General features: G+C 40.3%; 2 protein-coding genes across 2 annotated transcripts in view; one reads left to right on the top strand and one right to left on the bottom strand.

Moving 5' to 3' along the window:
- Positions 1-11,401: 11,401 nt before the first annotated feature.
- Positions 11,402-17,290, top strand: LOC127643055 (RNA-binding E3 ubiquitin-protein ligase MEX3C-like). The gene is made up of 3 exons (XM_052125601.1): positions 11,402-11,504; positions 11,630-12,138; positions 13,798-17,290. The coding sequence occupies exons 2-3, from the start codon at positions 11,658-11,660 to the stop codon at positions 14,952-14,954; spliced, it is 1,638 nt and encodes a 545-aa protein (XP_051981561.1). The 5' UTR covers positions 11,402-11,504; positions 11,630-11,657; the 3' UTR covers positions 14,955-17,290.
- A 124-nt stretch (positions 17,291-17,414) lies between these two features.
- Positions 17,415-21,421, bottom strand: part of smad4b (SMAD family member 4b) — a 30,605-nt gene continuing 26,598 nt past the window's right edge. Inside the window, exon 11 of the mRNA XM_052125607.1 lies at positions 17,415-20,399. Coding sequence (XP_051981567.1) covers positions 20,188-20,399 — 212 coding nt within the window. The 3' untranslated portion in view covers positions 17,415-20,187. The remainder of the gene's footprint in view (positions 20,400-21,421) is intronic.

Raw genomic sequence — 21,421 nt, 5'->3', positions numbered from 1 at the left:
GAATAAACCGATCGACATGGGAAGATTTTTACCCATTAACCCGATTTTGTGTTGCATAAAAACACCTTTACCAGCATCCTCACCGGCTTATCCAATGTGCGCACGTCTTGTGTGCACGCCTCTTCACGGTTTGATGTCAAAAGCAGAAAATAACCCAATTATTTCAAATCTAATTTAAACGTGGATTTCTTGCTTTGTCTGCTTTTTTTAATAAGCTGATTTTAGGGAGTTATCAGCGTATTGGTGTTCATGTAAACAGGCTCAGTGTTGGGTGTAATCAGACTACAAATTAATCCGTTTCTGTAATCAAATTACTTTTTAAAAGAAAATGTAGGGAGGCAAATCACACTTAAGTATTTTTTTCACATTTCTGAAATAATGTTATTTATGTCAAAACCATTTAAAACATGAATTATGTTCATGTGTACTTGTGCGTCTCTGTGAGATTGAAGGGACAACGACAATACGACAAATACAGACATTGGGCCCTATTTTAAGAGCGCTATGCGATACACCATGCACGCTAATTCAGTGGTCACGGCAATAAATATTTAATATTTTTGTGCAAGCATTCTCTAAGTCTAGGCAAAGTGGTTTGTCAAGTGCAATTTAATTCTGAGGTTCTTCTCCGGTTATTGCACTTTTCTTAATTTCCTGTCATGCAACATCAATTACAATCAAGAAAGCCCATTTGTAAGAATTTGTTAGTGTAAATGGGCTGTAAGCAATTTTATCCAAAGCGACTTACAGTGCACTTATTACAGGGACAATCCCCCCCGGAGCAACCTGGAGTTAAGTGTCTTACTCAAGGACACAATGGTGGTGGCTGTGGGGTTCGAACCAGCAACCTTCTGATTACCAGTTATGTGCTTTAGCCCACTACACCACCACTCCAATGCAATATATGCAATGCATCCCTTGCTCTATTTGTCGTCGTGCGCTGCTTACCGTGATGTATGTGATGCACGTCGGCTCTCGTCCTATTCGCCCATGTCTCATCTGCTTAAAATATGCTTTGTATATGTTGTATATGTCTTTTGTAATATGTTTATGTTTAATTTATGAACAATGTCCTTGAGCTTTGGAAAGGCACTATCCAAAATAAACTTATTATTATTACTATTATTATTATTTTTGATCTACTGACACACAGATCAAGGCTAGTGTTAAAAGTGATTGAAAGCTCTTTAATACCATCTGCTGGTGGAATCCCCAAATTGCAAATATAGGAACTGAGTTTAGACTTTGCGCCTAAATAAGACTGCTTTCGTCTTAGCGAAATGACCGATACAGTATGTCTCAGAAAATAGCAAATTGTTATTTTTGGTACTTCATTAACCTAAAATACACCCACAAACTTTTGCTTTGCGCTGGCAAGAAAATTGAAAATTGTTATTAGTCATTTGTGCAGAATCATGACCCGGCCCTGCCCTCCGCCCTGCCACACATGTGTAAACAGCAATGTGTCTCATCTGACCACATGTGATCGGATCACCAGAAATGCATCTTAATGTCAGGTGTAAACGGGGTCTACGTGTCAATCAAACTTTTTACTGTATTTCATATTGTCCCGGTCCAGGTCCTTCTCCAGTCTTTTCCGTCTCTCTCCGCCCCCATCATCTTTATACCTATGTGAGGAGGACAGCTCTTCCTGCCAAACACCAAAGTCACGAACACTCGTTTATGATTCACTCGGTTCGCCCTTTGCTGCAGAATGGAGTATGTAAAGCAATGTATCATTTCTCGCTTTTCTGCATTTTTTTTTATTGCATATGATAATACAGACTCGTGTTTTAAAGGGCATATACTGTATCATAGAACAGACTCTACTGCAGTGGTTCTGATTTTACATAGGACATTAAGTGCTAGGGAGACAAGACGGTTCAAAAAACGGCAAAATTAAACAAAAATCGCCTTCAAATTAAACATTGACCTTTATTTAAATTAGCATCAACTGCATTGAATAAAATGATGAATGTGTTTCAGTGAATACATTTAAAATGCAAGTGTAGAATATAATGTCACCCCTTTTCTAGACGTTTCTGCATGTTTTCTAAAAGAACCTGAAAAGGAGAAATGGGAGGAATATGTCTAATTAAAGAGTGACAGCTGAGACAATGAGAGCGAGAGAGAGAGAGAGAGAGAGAGAGAGAGAGAGAGAGAGAGAGAGAGAGAGAGAGAGAGAATGTGATGGCCCGTGACGGATTGCTCTGTCTCTGATCAAGGGTTCCTCCCCCTCTACAGGAAGTTGGCAGTTCAATGGCAAATGAAAGATGATTTGATTAGAGCTGAATCCAGCTTCTGCTGCATTATTGTAAGTGAACATTGAAATATATCGTAAAGAATAATTACCAAATTATTTCAGTCCTGACAGTAAAATGGATGAGCACTGGGCTTTGTGGCTTTTTTTTAAATAATGCTCTGATCATTAGTAATGAAAATAGCCCCAGCACTAATGAGGTGGAGCAGGGGGGCATTAGACAGTCTGCTGTTAATGTACACATCTGACCCCACTCTTACACACACTTAACTCATTCAAGCACACAGATCTGTCTATTAGATATGTATCCCAATCACTGAGGATACTTTTACGAAGACGTGAGCACAGGGGTATGAAGTACTTAAGTAATCGTATACACTTAAAGCTGAAATGTGCAATTGTTAGGTTATATCTCAATTTTGACTAAATGTGTCGTCAGAAGTTCACACGAACATGTCAGCATGCGCTATTTATTTATTTTTAATTGTATTTCTATGTAAACAAGCACTATATGGACATTATTGACCGTTGTGCCACACCAGGGCTGGACTGGTAATCTGGCATACCGGGCATTTTCCCGGTGGGCCGACGCACTTTGGGGCCGATCAGGTGTGGACTGGCCATCGGAAGAACCGAGCGGGCCGGTGGGTAGGCCTCGAAACGGACCGAATGGGCCACGATAAGCTAAAATGAGCCACTGTGTTATGCAGAATGGACCACAAAACGGTGGAACATGCAGAAAAGGAACAGCGAACACACCGTTCTTCTTGTCTCCCTCTCGATCCGTCACCGTTCTTTGCATCTCCCTTTCGATCCATCACCGTTCTTTGCATCTCCCTTTCGATCCGTCACCGTTCTTTGCATCTCCCTTTCGATCCATCACCGTTCTTTGCATCTCCCTTTCGATCTGTCACCGTTCTTTGCATCTCCCTTTCGATCCATCTCGATCCGTCACCGTTCTTTGCGTCTCCCTCTCGATCCATCTCGATCCGTCACCGTTCTTTGTGTCTCCCTCTCGATCCGTCACCGTTCTTTGCATCTCCCTTTCGATCCGTCACCGTTCTTTGCATCTCCCTTTCGATCCATCTCGATCCGTCACCGTTCTTTGCATCTCCCTTTCGATCCATCTCGATCCATCTCGTTCTTTGTGTCTCCCTCTTGATCCATCTCGATCCGTCACCGTTCTTTGTGTCTCCCTCTTGATCCATCTCGATCCGTCACCGTTCTTTGTGTCTCCCTCTTGATCCATCTCGATCCGTCACCGTTCTATGTGTCTCCCTCTCGATCCATCTCGTTCTTTGTGTCTCCCTCTTGATCCATCTCGATCCGTCACTGTTCTTTGTGTCTCCCTCTCGATCCATCTCGATCCGTCACTGTTCTTTGTGTCTCCCTCTTGATCCATCTCGATCCGTCACTGTTCTTTGTGTCTCCCTCTCGATCCATCTCGATCCGTTCTTTGTGTCTCCCTCTTGATCCATCTCGATCCGTCACTGTTCTTTGTGTCTCCCTCTTGATCCATCTCAATCCGTCACCGTTCTTTGTGTCTCCCTCTTGATCCATCTCGATCCGTCACCGTTCTTTGTGTCTCCCTCTTGATCCATCTCGATCCGTCACCGTTCTATGTGTCTCCCTCTCGATCCATCTCGTTCTTTGTGTCTCCCTCTTGATCCATCTCGATCCGTCACTGTTCTTTGTGTCTCCCTCTCGATCCATCTCGTTCTTTGTGTCTCCCTCTTGATCCATCTCGATCCGTCACCGTTCTTTGTGTCTCCCTCTTGATCCATCTCGATCCGTCACCGTTCTTTGTGTCTCCCTCTTGATCCATCTCGATCCGTCACCGTTCTATGTGTCTCCCTCTCGATCCATCTCGTTCTTTGTGTCTCCCTCTTGATCCATCTCGATCCGTCACTGTTCTTTGTGTCTCCCTCTCGATCCATCTCGTTCTTTGTGTCTCCCTCTTGATCCATCTCGATCCGTCACCGTTCTTTGTGTCTCCCTCTTGATCCATCTCGATCCGTCACCGTTCTTTGTGTCTCCCTCTCGATCCATCTCGTTCTTTGCGTCTCCCTCTCGATCCATCTCGTTCTTTGTGTCTCCCTCTTGATCCATCTCGATCCGTCACTGTTCTTTGTGTCTCCCTCTTGATCCATCTCAATCCGTCACCGTTCTTTGTGTCTCCCTCTTGATCCATCTCGATCCGTCACCGTTCTTTGTGTCTCCCTCTTGATCCATCTCGATCCGTCACTGTTCTTTGTGTCTCCCTCTTGATCCATCTCGATCCGTCACTGTTCTTTGTGTCTCCCTCTTGATCCATCTCGATCTGTCACCGTTCTTTGTGTCTCCCTCTCGATCCATCTCGATCCGTCACCGTTCTTTGTGTCTCCCTCTTGATCCATCTCGATCCGTCACCGTTCTTTGCGTCTCCCTCTCGATCCATCTCGATCCGTCACCGTTCTTTGTGTCTCCCTCTTGATCCATCTCGATCCGTCACCGTTCTTTGTGTCTCCCTCTTGATCCATCTCGATCCGTCACTCTTCTTTGTGTCTCCCTCTCGATCCATCTCGATTCTGTGCACGCAAGATGATATTTTTAGCGCACAAAAATATTTTCATGCACAAGATGATATTTTGAAAAGTTATCATCTTGTACGCACTTGAACTCAGTTTTGTAAAGCAATGCATCTTCTTGCAAAGAATAATATTTTTTTGTGTGTGCAAGATCTCACTCGTTCTCTCTCCTCGTATACCCTCTGTGTGTGCTTTAACATTAGATGCTTGTTTGCTTTTCCAACCGTATTTCAACAAGTCCTACATCAGGATTGGCTGTTAGAAGCTGCTTGCAAGTGCTCTTGACATTTTGAGCGATTTGACATTTGAAGTAGCAACCATGAACATCTCAGTGTAAATATAACTGAATGCTCCAGTGCTCCAAGTTCAGTGCACACTTGATATACTGTATGCAGTTATCATTAAAAAAAAAAATTACCCCATGGATTATAGACATACTAGGAATACTGTAAGGCTTAACTTACTGCAATATAAGTTTTTCAAAATACAGTAGCCTGGGATGCAATGCTAAGGATTTCTTCTATTTTAGTTTTTGCAGTCTCAAACAATTGAGGTTCAATATACTGTACATTTAATTCACCCCAAACTATGATAGGAGACATAATTAGCCTCTTTTCATTTTCTTCCATTTCTTCTCCTTAATCAATTGTGCCAGAAGGGTTGTGGCAGAATGCATAAACTTAATAAAAACAGCATACTGAACATTTCAAGATACCCCACAGCTTTGAAATGCAAACAGTATGTTAATTCTGGCAATATTTATAATATTCATAATATACAAGGCTATCGAAAAATTAGGAGAGGACACATTAAAAAGGTGGACAAGATAACATGTTTATTAATGAAAAGAGAAGGTTCATAATTTGCTGATCCATGGTAGACTGTAATCTGGTCACATTTATTTTAATAAACTGCTCTCTCAGAATATCCTGTGGGATAGAGAGAAGACAAATTAAATTACCCTAAAACTACACTATTACATTAGTCTAAAAGAGAGATTAAAATAACATGGCCAAGCAGCTACGTAAGTGTAACTTGGTAATCTAGATAACCAAATACTAGTCAAGAGAACCATACTAAGAGAGAAGCCAGATAGTAAGCTAGCTAGTAAGCCTATTGGCAGTGTGCAGACTAATACATATATTTCATAAAGGTTAAATAAAAACAGTTAAGTCAACAAAATAGCTGATTTCATGTGGTCATAATGTGTTACGCATTTCCTTTCTTGAAAACAAACTATCCCCTTCTCCTCTTCCTCTTATTAGCAGTATAATCTGTGGTCTAGCCAGCCAATCAAAATGTACCACCTAGTCTCTGATTGGCTGAACTTCGTGCACATTAATTATAATTGTTGAGGAAACAAGCAGTCAAAGTTATGAGTGCACGCAGAGTGGGTAGGAGGAGAGAACGAGTGAGATTTTGAACATGCAAAAAACAGTAGAGTAACATAAGATTCAGAATTCTGTGCAAATTCACAGGGGCAAAAAAATGCATATAAATGGTAAATGGTCTGGATATATATAGCACCTTTTTAACCTAAATGGTATTCAAAGCGCTTTACATTGCATTTCATTCACAGATTCACACACCAATGACGGCAGAGCTGCCATGCAAGGCACTAGCCTGCCATTGGGAGCAACTTGGGGTTCAGTGTCTTGCCCAAGGACATTTCGGCATGTGGAGTCGTGTGGGCCAGGAATCGAACCACCAACCCTGCAAGCATATTTGGAAATCGTGGCAGCTCTCCTAGCCACGAAAAGATTTAAACCCCCTCTCAAAAAAGGTGCCTTAGCCATATATTAAAAATAAAAAGACAGGTAGAAGCAAAAAGGGGTTTTATAGCTTGATTTTATAGGCAAACCATCTACATACTAGTGCCCAGTGCACACCTGGATCTGAAGAACTTGTAATGTAACATCAAGAAAATGTTTCTTCTTCTAAGAACTAAATAGCAACTCAAGAGGAACCCTTTATAGCATTCCTTTATTTATCCTGCTTTTGGGAGCAAGCAATATTTAAATCTGCTAAGACTCAACATTCAAGAAACAGCTGTTGTTGTGTAAATCAGTTCTTCATTTCAAAATACAATGTTTACTGCTCTGAGAACTGATGATTTTATAGGATCCTTGTACAATTTCAGACGAGGTGCTGCTTGATTTTATATGAGTGACTCTGGGAGCTCAATCATACATACTGATTAATTATAAATTTTTATATATAGTAAAAGGGAGCAAATTAAAATTATTTAGTTGTCTAATGTAAGTAACACTATTAAAGTGGAGCGTCTCCCTCAGTAACAAACGCCAGTAACTGGAGCGTGTCCAGTTAATTCATCCAACACAATCCAGTCTACAAAGACGAATAATAAGACAGAACATTATACAAAACTAAACTTTATATTTTTTAGATAATACTAAACACTAATGTTTAAGTATAATAATATTATGACTCCAGTCAGGCTTCCTAAGCAACCAGTTGGCACGTTTGCTAGGGTGGGTAGAGCCACGTTGGGTTAACCTCCTCGTGGTCACTGTAATGTGGTTCTCGCTCTTGGTGGAGCACATGAGTTGTGTGTGGATGCCGCAGTGAAAAGCGTGAAGCCTCCATATGCATTTGGTCACCGCGGTAATGCTCTTAATAAGCCACATGATAAGATGTGCGGATTGACTGTCTCAGACGCGGAGGCAACTGATTGCCTCTGCCATCCGGATTGAGGTGAGTCACTACGCCACCACGAGGACCTAGAGCGCATTGGGAATTGGACATGCCAAATTGGGAAGATAAATAATATATATAAAATATACACATATATTTTATATATATATAAAATAGTATTATAAACAATAAAATTGCCATTCAATTTTTTTCATGTTGCTATTCTTGTCTACCCATCCTCTGTCGAAGAGGTAGTAGCAGCACATCTCTGCCCGGTGAGTAACAAGGCGTGGAAGTTAAGCCCCGTTCATCCTTTCAAACGTGTCGTCTTATGTCCACACTGGCTGGAAAAGCATATTCAGCAACGGGCCAAGCTGGTTTGGCACACCACACGATGGCTGTGCTTCAAGTGTTTCAAGCCAAGCTCCTGAAACAGATGGATGAGCAAGGCTACGATCCGGAAATGTTCATAGAACTCCGCACCGCTACGGACTTAGCGCTGCAAGCCACGAATGTTTCTGCACAGTCCATTGGCAAGTCAGTGGGTAACCTGGGGGTTTTGGATTGTCACATCTGGCTGACCCTCACGGAGATGCATTACACAGAAAAAGCCGCTCTCTTTGATACTCCGGTGTCTCCAGCAAGCCTTTTCACCAGCTCTGTGGATAGATTTGCTGAGCACTACGTCACATCTCAGCAACACTCACAAGCTTTGAGAAAACGGAGCAGTACTGCAACACAACCGGCTTGCTCTCTCTTTGTCTTGAGCCAGCACCCGGCTTAAAAACCTCACACCTGTTGCCTCAGCGCCACCAAAAGTCCCCACCAAGCTGCCGGTAAAGCTGTGCAAGCCGTTGCCCAAACGAAGTCAGCCACCTCAACACGAGCCCAATGGGAAACACTTGCACTTGTTGCAAATGATCGAGATGCTCAGACTTTTTCAATAAAGAGCTCTCTTCCAGTTCAAAGCCTACACATTATGCATAACCGCTTCCCTACGGCACATTATGTCACACAATGAACAAACCAGGTGGCCCTCTGTCCTATTACATGGACTCATGGCGAGCCCTTACGGGCATTTACGACTGGGTGCTGAAAGTTAAAAAATTCTGTTAATGCCTGATCTTCTGTAAAGCTGCTTTGAAACGATGTGTGTTGTGAAAGGTGCTATACAAATAAAAATGAGTGTGCTAAACATGACTCAGTTGGCTATGAACACCATTTTGCAGGCTAGTGCACCGTCTACCAGATGCCTTTATGCACTGAAATGGAATGTGTTTACTAACTGGTGCTTTTCACATGGCAAAGACCCAGAGCACTGCCCCATATAAGAAGTTCTCACATTGCGTCAAGAGCGATTGGACGCAGGGCTCACTCCATCAACGCTCAAAGTCTGTGTGACTATATCCGCGTATCACGCATCCGAAGCCGGCAACTCTGTAGGCAACCATGACTTGGGGGAGCGAGGCAGCTACACCCCCCTTGCATGGCTACAGTTCCAACTTGGACCTATCTTTGGTCCTATAAGCGCTCACGGGGACCCCCTTCGAGCCTCTGGATGCTGTTGAATTGCGTGTGCTTTCTCTTAAAACCACATTACTGCTTGCTCTGGCCTCAGTAAAACACGTTGTGGATTTGCAAGCACTGTCAGTCAACAGTTCATGTCTGGAGTTTTGCCAAAGTGGTCTTTTAAAAGCCACTTTCAAACCCAGAATAGGTTATGTGTCTAAGGTTTTAACAACGCCCTTTAGAGCTCAGGTGGTTCATCTTTAAGCCTTTTTCCCTCCTCCATTTAATTAGGATGAAGAGAAGTCCCTGCATTTGTTATGCCCTGTGCAAGCGCTACACACTTATGTTGAACGCACCCGCAAGTTCAGACTGTCTGACCAGCTCTTTGTGTGCTGTGGAGGACGCACAAAAGGAATGTCCATCTCCAAGCAAAGACTTTCTCACTTTATCGTTGACACGATCGCATTGGCTTATGAGTCACAGGGTGAGAATTGCCCAATTGGTGTTAAAGCACATTCAACTAGAGGCATGGCCTCTTCATGGGCATGGATGAATGGTGTGTCCTTACAGGACATATATTTTGCAGCAGGATGGTCTTCTCAAAACACATTCACTAGGTTTTTTGTCCTATAATTTGTATGTTTATTTAAACTCTTACCTTGTTTTATATTCTGTCTCACTCTAATGTTCTGTGCACTTGTTTCTCCTATCACAAAAACATTCCTTGTGTACATGACAACACTTGGCAATAAAGCTCATTCTGATACTTACTCTTCTTTTCCAACTTAGATGGAAGTCCTCTCATCGCAAGTCCTCTCTCTAGAGTGCTTGCTATTTTGTTAGCCAAACATATATTTATGTCGCACATATATCTTCTAAGTATGGGCTCTTTTCACAGTTCTCATTTCACACAACTGCCAGCATTCAGACTGTTGCATTCCCCAAAAAGATCACAAGCACTATTACATATATAAAACTTCTTTCCTGACTGGGTTTGTGAAGGGGTTAATTCATACTATATGACTATTGCCACATATCCATTCTGACTGGGTGCTGTCCCCTCCTGGCCCAACATGAGGGTCATTCACTTGCGGCATACTCATGTTGGTCATCGTCCCGCGGAACTGCAGTGTCATGTTTCCGCTATGGAAGGTTATGTCGTTGGGACTCTCTTCCCCATAGCGTCAGCTTCCTGACGCAATGTCAAGTGTTCTGAGTTGTAAGGGAACATCTCAGTTACGTATGTAACCTTGGTTCCCTAAAACGAGGGGAACGAGTCATTGCGTAAGCAGGCCACACTACAGACTCAGAGTTCTTTGAGGTGTGAGCGATGCACTCTTGTCCCTCAGTCAGAAAATTCTAAGGAATGCTGTTTGCATCCCCACTTTTACACAAGACAGCTTTGTGCCTAAAAAGGCGGGGCTTAAACTCCCTAGCCAATTTTATTAGTAGCCATTATTGTAGTAAGTTTTCAAATAGGTCGTATAGAAGGACACTCCCCATAGCATAAGCTTCCTGTCCCTGGTATTAGGGAACCGAGGTTACATACATAACCAAGAGGTTTTAATCCCCATTACAAATGGGAATGAAGGGGCTATGTGAATAAGGCCTGTACCAGCCAAACAAAGTTTTTATTGTTTTTTGTTGGTCAACCCTGAGTTTTTAATGGAAGTCAATATTACCATTAAACATCGGGCTGGTTTGTCTGAGTTTCACCTGAAGAATGAAATGGCTTAATAAAATGAAAATATAACCACTTTCCTGTACATATCGCGACCCTTTAAAGTGTCATTTGCAAGCACCTCAAAACATACAACACATGACACTTCATGCATTCAGCGCTCGTGATTTGCAAAGTTACTTGGCTGTGTTGCTCATCTGAAAAAACAATTGTAATAGAAAATGTGGTAACTAGCTAAAGTTCAGTGAAGACAGCACATTATGAATGTAAGTTGAATGCTTTACCATCACCTTACACTGTGTGAATATGTACATTATTTGAGAAACAAGCTAATGTGCCAAAACTAGCGGCAACACAACTCATGTGTTCGAAACATCAATTCAGTCAGCTGTTAAACTGTGAATACTTCAGTGAAGTAAAAAAAAACAGTTAAGTGTTCAATTTGGGATGATAGGCCTACTACACTTTTAAAATTCATGGCTGAGTGCAGTGTATACTGTAAATAATAGTGTTCTATTTGGGACACTTGTGTCCTCACAAGGGTTGAAAACACCACCTACAGCAAATTTGAGTTTTACTTTATCAAAAGTGGTCTCATGGCACAAATAATTTTTTATTTTTACTAGGAGAGATAACCTAACCATTTAAAACACTAAATTTTTCGTAAATAAAGCGTAGAATGTTTGAGTGTACCTCCACGCCAGACGGGGGCGCTGTGCGATGAGATCAGCCGTTCATCAACCTGCTCTGAAATCCCCGAAGAACCGTAAACAAAGAGATCCAGTAGAACAGGGTCACGGAACCGCAGCGCCTGCTGCCGTAAACATCAGCTGTAAGTTTCAACTCATTTAACATTTAATCGATCACATACTCCGATTAATTACACTTTATTACAGTAACAAAACCGTACACAACTTATAAGTGTAGCACTTTTGTTTGTTTACTTATTCTCCGCAGTATAAGCAGGACACGTTGTTGGTCGAGCATGCCCAGTAACACTCAACTCCTGGAGTCAGACGATACCGAACCGGATCTCCCGGTACCGGTACAGAACCTGAGTGGGTTGATCCTCCTAGATGATGAGAATCAAACCGAACCACGTGACTTTTCTCATCTGGGTGTCCTGGGTGCGGTTTTGGACCTCCAACCTTTGTCCCAAACTGGATCAGAAGATGAGACCATTAACAACAACAACATTATCAGACATGATGGTGATCTAGACCAGCTGAGGGCCCTGGCTCTAGAACTCAATGGCATGGAGGCCCCAGGGTCTGACGGGCTCTTCCAGGACGGGCTGGGCGAGACCCAGGTTAACCAGGATCAGGGGAGGCTTATGATGATGATGATGATGATGCAGGAGGAGGGTGAGAGGTCTTCACTCAATGCCAGGAGGAAGAGTGTCAACACTACAGAGTGTGTGATGGTGCCCACATCTGAACATGTGGCAGAAATAGTTGGCAGACAGGGTGGGTTTGTTTTTCCATTCATATGGAATGTTTGATATTATAATGTTGTGCAGTATCTTATCCAGCATTTAAAATGAGGTTTTCCAAGCCTGGAAAATTCACGGAAGTTAATGATAACGTTAGCAATGGAAAAGTCATGGAAATTATTTATTATTATTGATGTTCCTATGATCTTTGGAAGACAAATTTAAATGGTGTCTCCTTATGAATTGCTTTATAAAATGCAAACAATATTTTTGTGTTTTAGGGATGCTTTTAGATATTTTGCCCCTTACTGTGATTTCTCATCAGATCACATTTACTTAGGAATTATGCTTGAAATATTTTTTACGGAGAAGTCATCATGATTATGACCAATATGCTGATGATGTAAATTGGTCAATAATTGGCCAATAATTATTGTTGTTGATACATCAATGCATCCCTTAGTTAGTTATTTATTTTAAGAACAAGCAGCCAACAAGTGCCAGCATACTTGGCAACTCCTTTAATACTGATTAAAAAGTAATCTACACAAAGAGTTGCTACTATGAAGAAACTAAAATATAAGAGTTGCAGTGATGAGTTAAAAAAAATGTTGGCCACTATATTATTCCTGTACTTCAATTTGTGACCAATATTGACATTTTTCATTCATTATTGGATCAGTTTTATAAGACTAATATTGCAAGCAGATAATTCTATAGCTTATTTTTTTCTATGTTCTAAAAGTATTAAAAGTGTTCATAATATAAACTTGTATTGACCTCATTGAACTGGTGTCATGTATATGTATACATATATATATATATATATATATATGACCTACTTATCTGTAATGACAGTCATTTATTACACCGTATCACAACAAGGTTCGTAATACTAACAAGTGAACTATGCACTAACCATGCAGCAATGATCCCGGATGTCATGTTTGGATTTAAGGCAGTGTTATGATCTGGGGTTGCTTCAACTGGTCAGGTCTAAGTTTAGCAACATTATGCAGCAATAAAATGAAGTCAGCTGAGTACCTGAATGTACTGGATGACCAAGTTATCCAATCATTGGATTTTTCTTCCCTGATGGCACGGGCATATTCCAGGACGCCAATGCGAAGATTCATCGGGCCCAAATTGTGAAAGAGTGGTTCAGGGAGCATGAGGAATCATTTCACACATGAATTGGCCACTACAGAGTCCTGACCTTAACCTCATTGAAAGTCTTTGGGATTTTCTTAAGGAGGCTTTATGGAGTTTATGGGCTTTACCTATTTTAACAATATTTACTCAAAAACCCTCAAAAAATATCTTAAAACACAAAGGAGGGGTATTATCTATTGACAAGACTGTCAGTTGATTTTGGAATTGACTCCAGGCAACACAAGCGCTTCTGTCAATCGGGCAATTGGGCTCTTGTATCATTGCTGATAATTTCTATTTTTTTTTTTTTAGATTAATATGCCTGACCAATATATTGGTCTATCACTTGTATAGATTTATAACCTCAGCCATCATATTGGTTATAACATAATTATCAACTACCGGTATCAGCCAAAATGTCTGTATCGTTACCTCTTTGTTGCCCATTTTCTAAATGTCCCAATAATATCTCTTATTACCTCTCAGAGGAGATCACTTGATTGGTGGATTGACTTGTCTTTTGTATCTCCACACACCGCAGGTTGTAAGATCAAGGCTTTGAGAGGGAAGACGAACACCTACATTAAAACACCCGTAAGAGGAGAGGAGCCAATGTTCGTAGTGACCGGAAGGAAGGAGGACGTCATCATGGCCAAATGTGAGATTCTATCTGCAGCTGAACACTTCTCCCTTATCCGGGCATCACGGAACAAGCTGTCTCCAGGCCCGGGACTCAGCAGCATCCCTTCTTGCCATCCGGGCCAGACCACCATCCAGGTGCGAGTTCCGTATCGAATGGTGGGGCTTGTGGTCGGACCAAAAGGAACAACAATTAAGAAGATCCAGCAACAGACCCACACCTACATTGTCACGCCGAGCCGCGATAAAGAACCGGTGTTTGAGGTGACAGGCATGCCTGAGAATGTAGACCGAGCTCGAGAAGAAATCGAGGCCTACATCGCTCTACGTACTGCCGGGAGCGTGGATACCAGCGTAGATGAAGACGACTTCCACTACAACGGCACTGACGTCGGGTTTGAGTCGGGCAGCAATGGAGCCTGGTTCTTCTCCAGCGGTGCATCAAACTTCAATGCTAACTACTGCAACTTCCGCGTCAACGGCGCAGGGTACCGCAACAACAGTTCCAGCTCCCTCGGAAGCAACTCCAGCGAATCTTACTACAGCGGCAAAGGTAGTGGAAAGGCGGATCTGAGCCCCAGCAGTCCGTACGGCAGTAATGGTGGTGCCACCTTCTGGTTTGGTGATACTCAGATACCCTTTGGATCCTCTGAATCTGCAGGATACGACGGGCTGTCAGTGTCGGATCCATCTTCAAATCAGCAGCCGGTGTTGTGGAGCACCTTAGAGCGTGGAGGCACCAGTTTGCCGACTACACCACGGCTTTCTCCTTCCCTACTCACCCGAATGTCTCCATCTCTACCTGAGGCATTGGATCATCCGCTGGTTCGGTTGATGCAGGAGAATTCCCAGAGCCTCCCAGCCTTTGGTTCCGCATTCTCCCCATCTAGCGACAGCACAGGCTCCAGTTCCCCGCCGAACGTGTACACCTACTCCAAACTCAGCCACGTTCCTGTGTGCGTACGTTGTGGCAGCGGAGACAACGTGGCAGCGGTTGTCCTGGGTGGGCCAAACCTTCTCTGTATCGATTGTTCCAGCGCCATCTTGCAAAGCGCGTAGAGTCTCTCCCATCTCGCTCCAAACATCTGAGCAACATACGAGAGAGAAAACATCAACTTATACCAGAGAAGGGTGTCAACTAATGATAATTTGGGATCACAAGAAGTAAATCGTTTATTTTTTACGTTGATGCTTTTCCTTGTTCAATTATGTTTATAAGAGTGGGAAATGCAGGTTTAGATCAATAATCAAAAGTTGAGTTCATCTCAAAGATTTCCCTTTTACGTTCAGCTGCTACATAGTTCGTTTTTATGGCAAGTAGCGCTGGGGTTTAGTAGTGCTAGACTGCCATTATCTACATATTTTCTTTGTTTTCTCGTTTCCAAGGTATCGATTCTTTGTTTACATTATACGTGTGCCTGATTCCATGTCAACGTTACATAATAGTGGAATGGGCTGGCAGTGTTGCTGCAAAAATGGTTGTGTTTAGATGGTTAACCTAATTCCCTGAAACTCTCTTGAGATTTGTATTTGCCACTACCAAGGTTAGGTGTACGTTTTGTGTGGGACTCCAGGTATACTTAAGTGTGTGGATGTTGCATGTAAGGCCACGTCCACACCAATATGTTTTAGTCTGAAAAGGCATTAATTTTGCTACGTTTACACCTTTCTTTCGCACTAGAACAGCAGTTTTGAAAACACTCCCAATACCACACACATTGGAAATGATGTTGGGAAACTGAAAACATGTTTCAAACTTAAACAATGTGGACGTGGCCTAAGACATTGGACGAACGAGGGTTACCATCTAAACACGACTCTGTACAAGCATCTATGGTTTCTGTTTTCCCCACACTAGAGCCGAGAAGCATGAGGTCCAATAAGAGCGAGAGATGATCTCCTTACTTTCACCTCACGACCCTGATGTCTGCACTCAAAACATCTCCATAATCATTACAAAACTTGGAGGTCATAAAATGGCAGCACATCACTGTAGCAAAGTAATTGGTCCTCATTCATGAAATGCAAAGGGAACTGATTTCAGGGCAAATAGTTTGTAAAGTAGTTCTTAAGGACTGCAAATTGGGCCTCATTCCTGAAAGAGCAGAACATATTTCTGTGTAAATTGCTCATAAATTCCATTCTTGTCAAATTGTTGCATTTAACTCAATGTGATCATGTATGTAAGCACTGACTGAGCGATTACAATTGTTCATATTTAACGAAAATTCGATCTCAACCTGAATTTTTCAGGAGTGAATTTGGTTTTGGAATGTGGTTGTAAATTTGGGCCTCATTTATGAAACATGAGGTGAACTATTTCTGTTCAAATGGTTCATAAAACATTTCTTACGTAAATAGTTTCATTGAATTTGATCCAACAATTGACGTAATCGTCAATTTTAGGAATTTACATAATGGTTTTATGAACGATTTACACATTAATTCTGCTCGTCTTTCACAAATAAGGACTAATGTCGCATTCAACTCAATGTGACAATTTAAGTTAGAAAGATTTCACGAATGATCGTTTCCTGAATGAGGCGCTTTACGCGATTTGCATCGTGGTATGTGTTCGTAACAACTCTTCTCATTGCCTTAACTGAACCGATCTTGCCGAAACAGGTCTCTTAGGACCTGAGAGTTATTTGTGTCTGAGAGAATGAAAAGTTCAACGATGATTTCTTAAAGCGCAGTTTTTGACACGGCTACGGTCGCCTTTTTTCTTGATCTTCGCCACTAAACTCAGAGAAACTTTAAGGCTTCAGTGATCCACAACCTCTCAAGTTAGACTTTTTTTTTCACACTTTTGTTGTATTTCTGTAGTTTATATTTCATTTCCATATATTTATATCAAGATTATATATATATATAAGACTATTTGGCAACAGTTGGCTGCTGTTTGCATAAGTATTAGCTTGTAGAGTATTGACGTCAGGTACTATAGAGCAGGAATATGCACACCTGCATGTTCTTATCTAACCATTTCTAATCTGCGACAAAAAAGCCAAGGATCCATACACACACTATATATATATATATATATATATATATATATATATATATATGCTGCATTAGATTTGCATACTACCATATTATGAACAATATAAAAGTCCTGTGTTAAACATTACTAGGATTTTTTGTTTATCAAAGAGATTTTTACTGTCACTGCTACAATGTTTCTGTATTTGATAATTTTACTGTTCTTTTATTATGTATATATATATATATATATATATATATATATGCAGGGACATTAAGGCATATAAGTTGTATTCTTAAAGTTTAAAATATATTTTATGATAAATGGCCTTACTGTCCTGTGGCCAAAGCACTGATATTATATATTTGCTGTAAAAAAAAAAAATTAAGATTTTTATTTTTCTGATATTGAAGTTCCTTAATAAATTGTTTCATTTAAAATGTAATTTACTAAGTGTTCTGTGTGTATCTGATGAGCTTTAACTTTTCTAAAAGCACACAATTTGAGATATTCATGTTTATAGAAGTGTGGGATGAGTTAATACGCAGGTAAGGGGTTGAAATGATATGACAGTAAAAATGGTGCTGCTTGCCCTGGCAAATACAATTAATCATTGTGTATCTGTGGCATTTTAATTTTACGTAAAAAAACAAAACAATGCAATTTTATACTGTAACCAAACACCTTCTAAATAATAATAATAATACAAACCAGATATTAACGTGTAATTGTCAGTGTTGTAACAAGCCACTTTGTGGTCAAATGGCCCTTTGTTTGAAAGTTAGTTTTGTGTTCTTGTGACAAATGACACTTATAATTACTGTACTAATACAGTATATAGTCCTGGGATAGAACGGTGCAGTCATGCGGTAATAACAAACATGTTGAGCAGATGAGGTCCATGACACTGATGTACATTAACAGATAAAAAGAAGGAAAAGGCTCTAAAATGTGAAGAAACAAAAACAATCCCCCTGGCTAGAACAACCAGTTTAACGTCTTTCACTTGTACACACACCTTAACTGTCTCTGTTTGACACGCAGGAATACTGGTATACTGCATTCTGCACAGTATCTACAATTTTTTTTTTAATTTTAATAAGTGAAAAAGTTAGCAATATGCAACGAGTGCTAAAAACAGTAGTGTATATGTTGCTGTCACATGACCTCACTACGTTGCAAGTTATCGGTTGAAGATTAAAAGGTATGTTTTTATTTATTTATTCTTAGTAAATCAGTGCAGTGTGCTCTGTTTGTATACGGCACATTTTGACAAATGTAGGACATCCGGGTATTCCATGCATACAGAAAATGTGCATACTGTGAACAGATACATACTGCAAAATAATGTATTGGTATGCCATTCTGTACTACTGTTGCCTACTGCTTGACATGATAATTATCACAGGTGGTTCCGTCTCTATGTCATCATAAACATGCATCACAAAAAATAAACATCATCAAAGTAAAGAAATGCCAGAAAAAACATCTTCGTTAGGAAAATAACAATCAGTTACTCCGTATTAAAGATATCCAATCTAACCCGTCTGTGTCAACGGAGTGGACAGTTCTATACAAAAGAGTTGCACTTAGGGCCCCATCTCAAAAAAATCATATTTCTCTTATCATAACACTGATAAAACTGTTTGCCTGGAGGCAAGATGAGTCGTTATCATAGTGTCTGCTCTCATTTGTCTGATCTCTGATTGAATCAGCACTACAGAGGCAGAGTAGTGATATTTAATATTAAGACGGAGCCCCTGAATCAGTACATGGATACAAAAGTCTTTACAGGTGATATGAAGTAACCAAGTGCTTGATACAAATAAGTAAACGTTAGCTTTATCAAATGTATAAAATAATGTATAAGAGTACAAAAACACAAAAGGAAAATACTCTGGTCACACACACACTAAAGTTTTGGTACAGACAACCACATTTTAAACAAATGTCAGATTGCGTAGATTTAAGGTAAATGTAGTTGTAACGACCTGAATTTTTCGGAAGTGAATTCGGTTAAACAACCAAACTTTGTGCATCATTCATGAAACGCAAGGTGAACGTATTGCTATGTAAATTGTTTGTAAAATCAACGAAAACTGTGAATTTGACAATTTAGGTAAGAATGGTGTTGTGAACTATCATGAAACACTAACTGAACAAATGTGTGTAAATCGTTTGTAAAATCATTCTTACAGAAATTGTCATGTTGAATTAAATGCAACAATTTGTGTAATCCAGTGTAAAGCGTTCGTTAAACTATTTTTACCTGAAATGCCGCAATTTACATAATACATGTTTTATGCACAATTTACAAAACATGAAATACAGTTGTTAAATGCAGTTGTCATTACCATAAATAACTGATCTTTAGGGCTCATTCATGAAACACGATGTGAACGTCTAGTATTTCTGTGGAAATTATTCATAAACTGTGAATGTGACAATTTACAGAAGAATGGTATTACGAACTATCATGAATCATTAGCTAACCAATTATGTAAATCGTACGTAAAAAAAATGGTCTAGTTTAATTGAAAGCAACAATTTATGCTATTGAGTGTAAACCAAAAATGTTGCATTCAATTCACTGCAGCATCTTAAATAAGATACGTTTTACGCACAATTTACAAAACTCGAAATTCGGTAGTTAAATGCAGTCGTCGTTACCATAAATAACTGAACTTTACTGATCCGTTTACTTTAGAATGTAACACGAAACACTAACTGAACAAATGTTTTTCTTTTTTATTTAATTAACGCAGCAATTTATGTAATCGAGTAAACCATGCATAAAAGTATTATTTTTACCTGAAATGTTGCACTCATTTCCCTACTGCAATTTACATATGAATGGTTTCATGCAAAATTTACAAAATTCCAAATTCTTTGTGCTCGCATTTCTTAAAAAAGGCCAATGTGTGTACAGAACGTGATTACGAGGAGTGACAACAATATTTATCTGTTGTGTACGTGACCACTGTATGTTTATGGCAGTAAACTCATGACACCATTTGATAAAATACAACATAATGCAAGTCTCTGAACTTCCCCAAATAGAGCTTTATACAAGTATTTAGGGTCCTGTTCGATCATCAAACTTCATAGTCTAGTAATGAGTTTTTAAAAAGTGTAATTTTGATATACAGTACTGTTTGAAACAAAAGAGTTAGGGTTTGTACTATTGCTGGTTTTTAACGTTCCGATAGAGATGATGTAACAACTCTGTGGAGCTGCTGCAGAAAGTCATTTGAGTCATTTTGAGCTGTATGAATTCTAATAAGGTTGGAGGTTATGAGTGTTTCAGGATTAGTCCATAGGGTGCGGGTCGGCAATAGGCATGGTGTGCAGAACCTCGTCCAGGAGCTGTAAAGCCCGGTGTAAATGGATCTCAATCCAGCATGGGGTCTCTTTGATGCTCTGGCGAGGGTAATCTGGTCCCCAGCCCTTCACGAAACTCATGCGCAAGATGCAGAGACGCCGCAGGTCGTCCACGCCAATACCCGCCGCGGCAGACAGACCTGAGAATAAACAGATGAGATTGTGTTAAACCAACAAAGTCAATAAAAATTACCTTTAAATGCACACTGCATTGTGTACTGATAATTTTGTCAATTTGTAATAATCAGTATTAATCATTAATAATTATTCATTTCAATACTACTTAATTATTAATACAAATATCAATAATATTCACAGCAACGGTCGTGGTTTGTTCACAGCTGTTTGTTGCCCATACAGCTTGAGTTTCGTTTACTGCCCCCCGCTGAAAATAGGTGGTACTTCGGCTCACCTATTGTACAAAAGGTGCCTGGGTGTGTTCCTGGCAGGCAGGAGATGCCCTACCCCCATCCCTAATCCTAACCATACAGGCCACAACAAATTTACGGAGACATGCGTCTTCATTCAGAGCCTAAAGAAGTTCAAAACAGCGTAGAAACGGCATACTGTTTAAAGACATTCAGGGCATTTTCACACCTAGTTCGTTTGAGCACACCAAATATTTTCAGAGCAATATAACGGGTATATGTGAACAACCCAAATGATCTCAGACCCCCTAAAAGGTGGAGAGATGTGGTCTAAGTATGGTTTGTTTTTGGGGCATTTCGTGGTTCGATTGATTCATGCTATGTGAAGACGAAGAGATACCAGTCCATTTTGCATTTTGTTATTACATAAGAACATAAAGGCTTGCCATACATAGCTGTATTACATAATCGCTTGAACGAGATTATTTGATCTAACTGCGATTATTGTGAACTTTAAATTCCACTCACTATTTTTTGGTTATTAAAATGTTTTTATTGACTCTTATTTATAATACAGAATAAACAAAATGTATATATACAGAATCAACTTTTAACCCACATTATTTCCCTTTCCCCCTCCCAAAACACAACCCCATCCTGTCCCTCAACAAATATCCCTGTGGTCAAAGCCTGAGTTACACAGATATAAACAAACAAAACTCAATATATGAGTACTGAAACAAAAATGAAACGATAAAAATTAACAAATAAAGAGGAGAAAAGAAAAGTTCCAC

This window comes from Xyrauchen texanus, chromosome 4 (genome assembly GCF_025860055.1).
Source record: "Xyrauchen texanus isolate HMW12.3.18 chromosome 4, RBS_HiC_50CHRs, whole genome shotgun sequence".
NCBI lineage: Eukaryota > Metazoa > Chordata > Actinopteri > Cypriniformes > Catostomidae > Xyrauchen > Xyrauchen texanus.
Note: the sequence above shows the minus strand (reverse complement) of the source record. Positions and strands in the feature narration are given on the sequence as shown.

Excerpts from the sequence above, each read along its gene's own strand:
- LOC127643055 (XM_052125601.1), top strand. The coding sequence starts at position 11,658 with ATGCCCAGTAACACTCAACTCCTGGAGTCAGACGATACCGAACCGGAT. Across the intron at positions 12,139-13,797 it reads AGAAATAGTTGGCAGACAGG|GTTGTAAGATCAAGGCTTTG; the intron begins GTGGGTTTGTTT and ends CACACACCGCAG.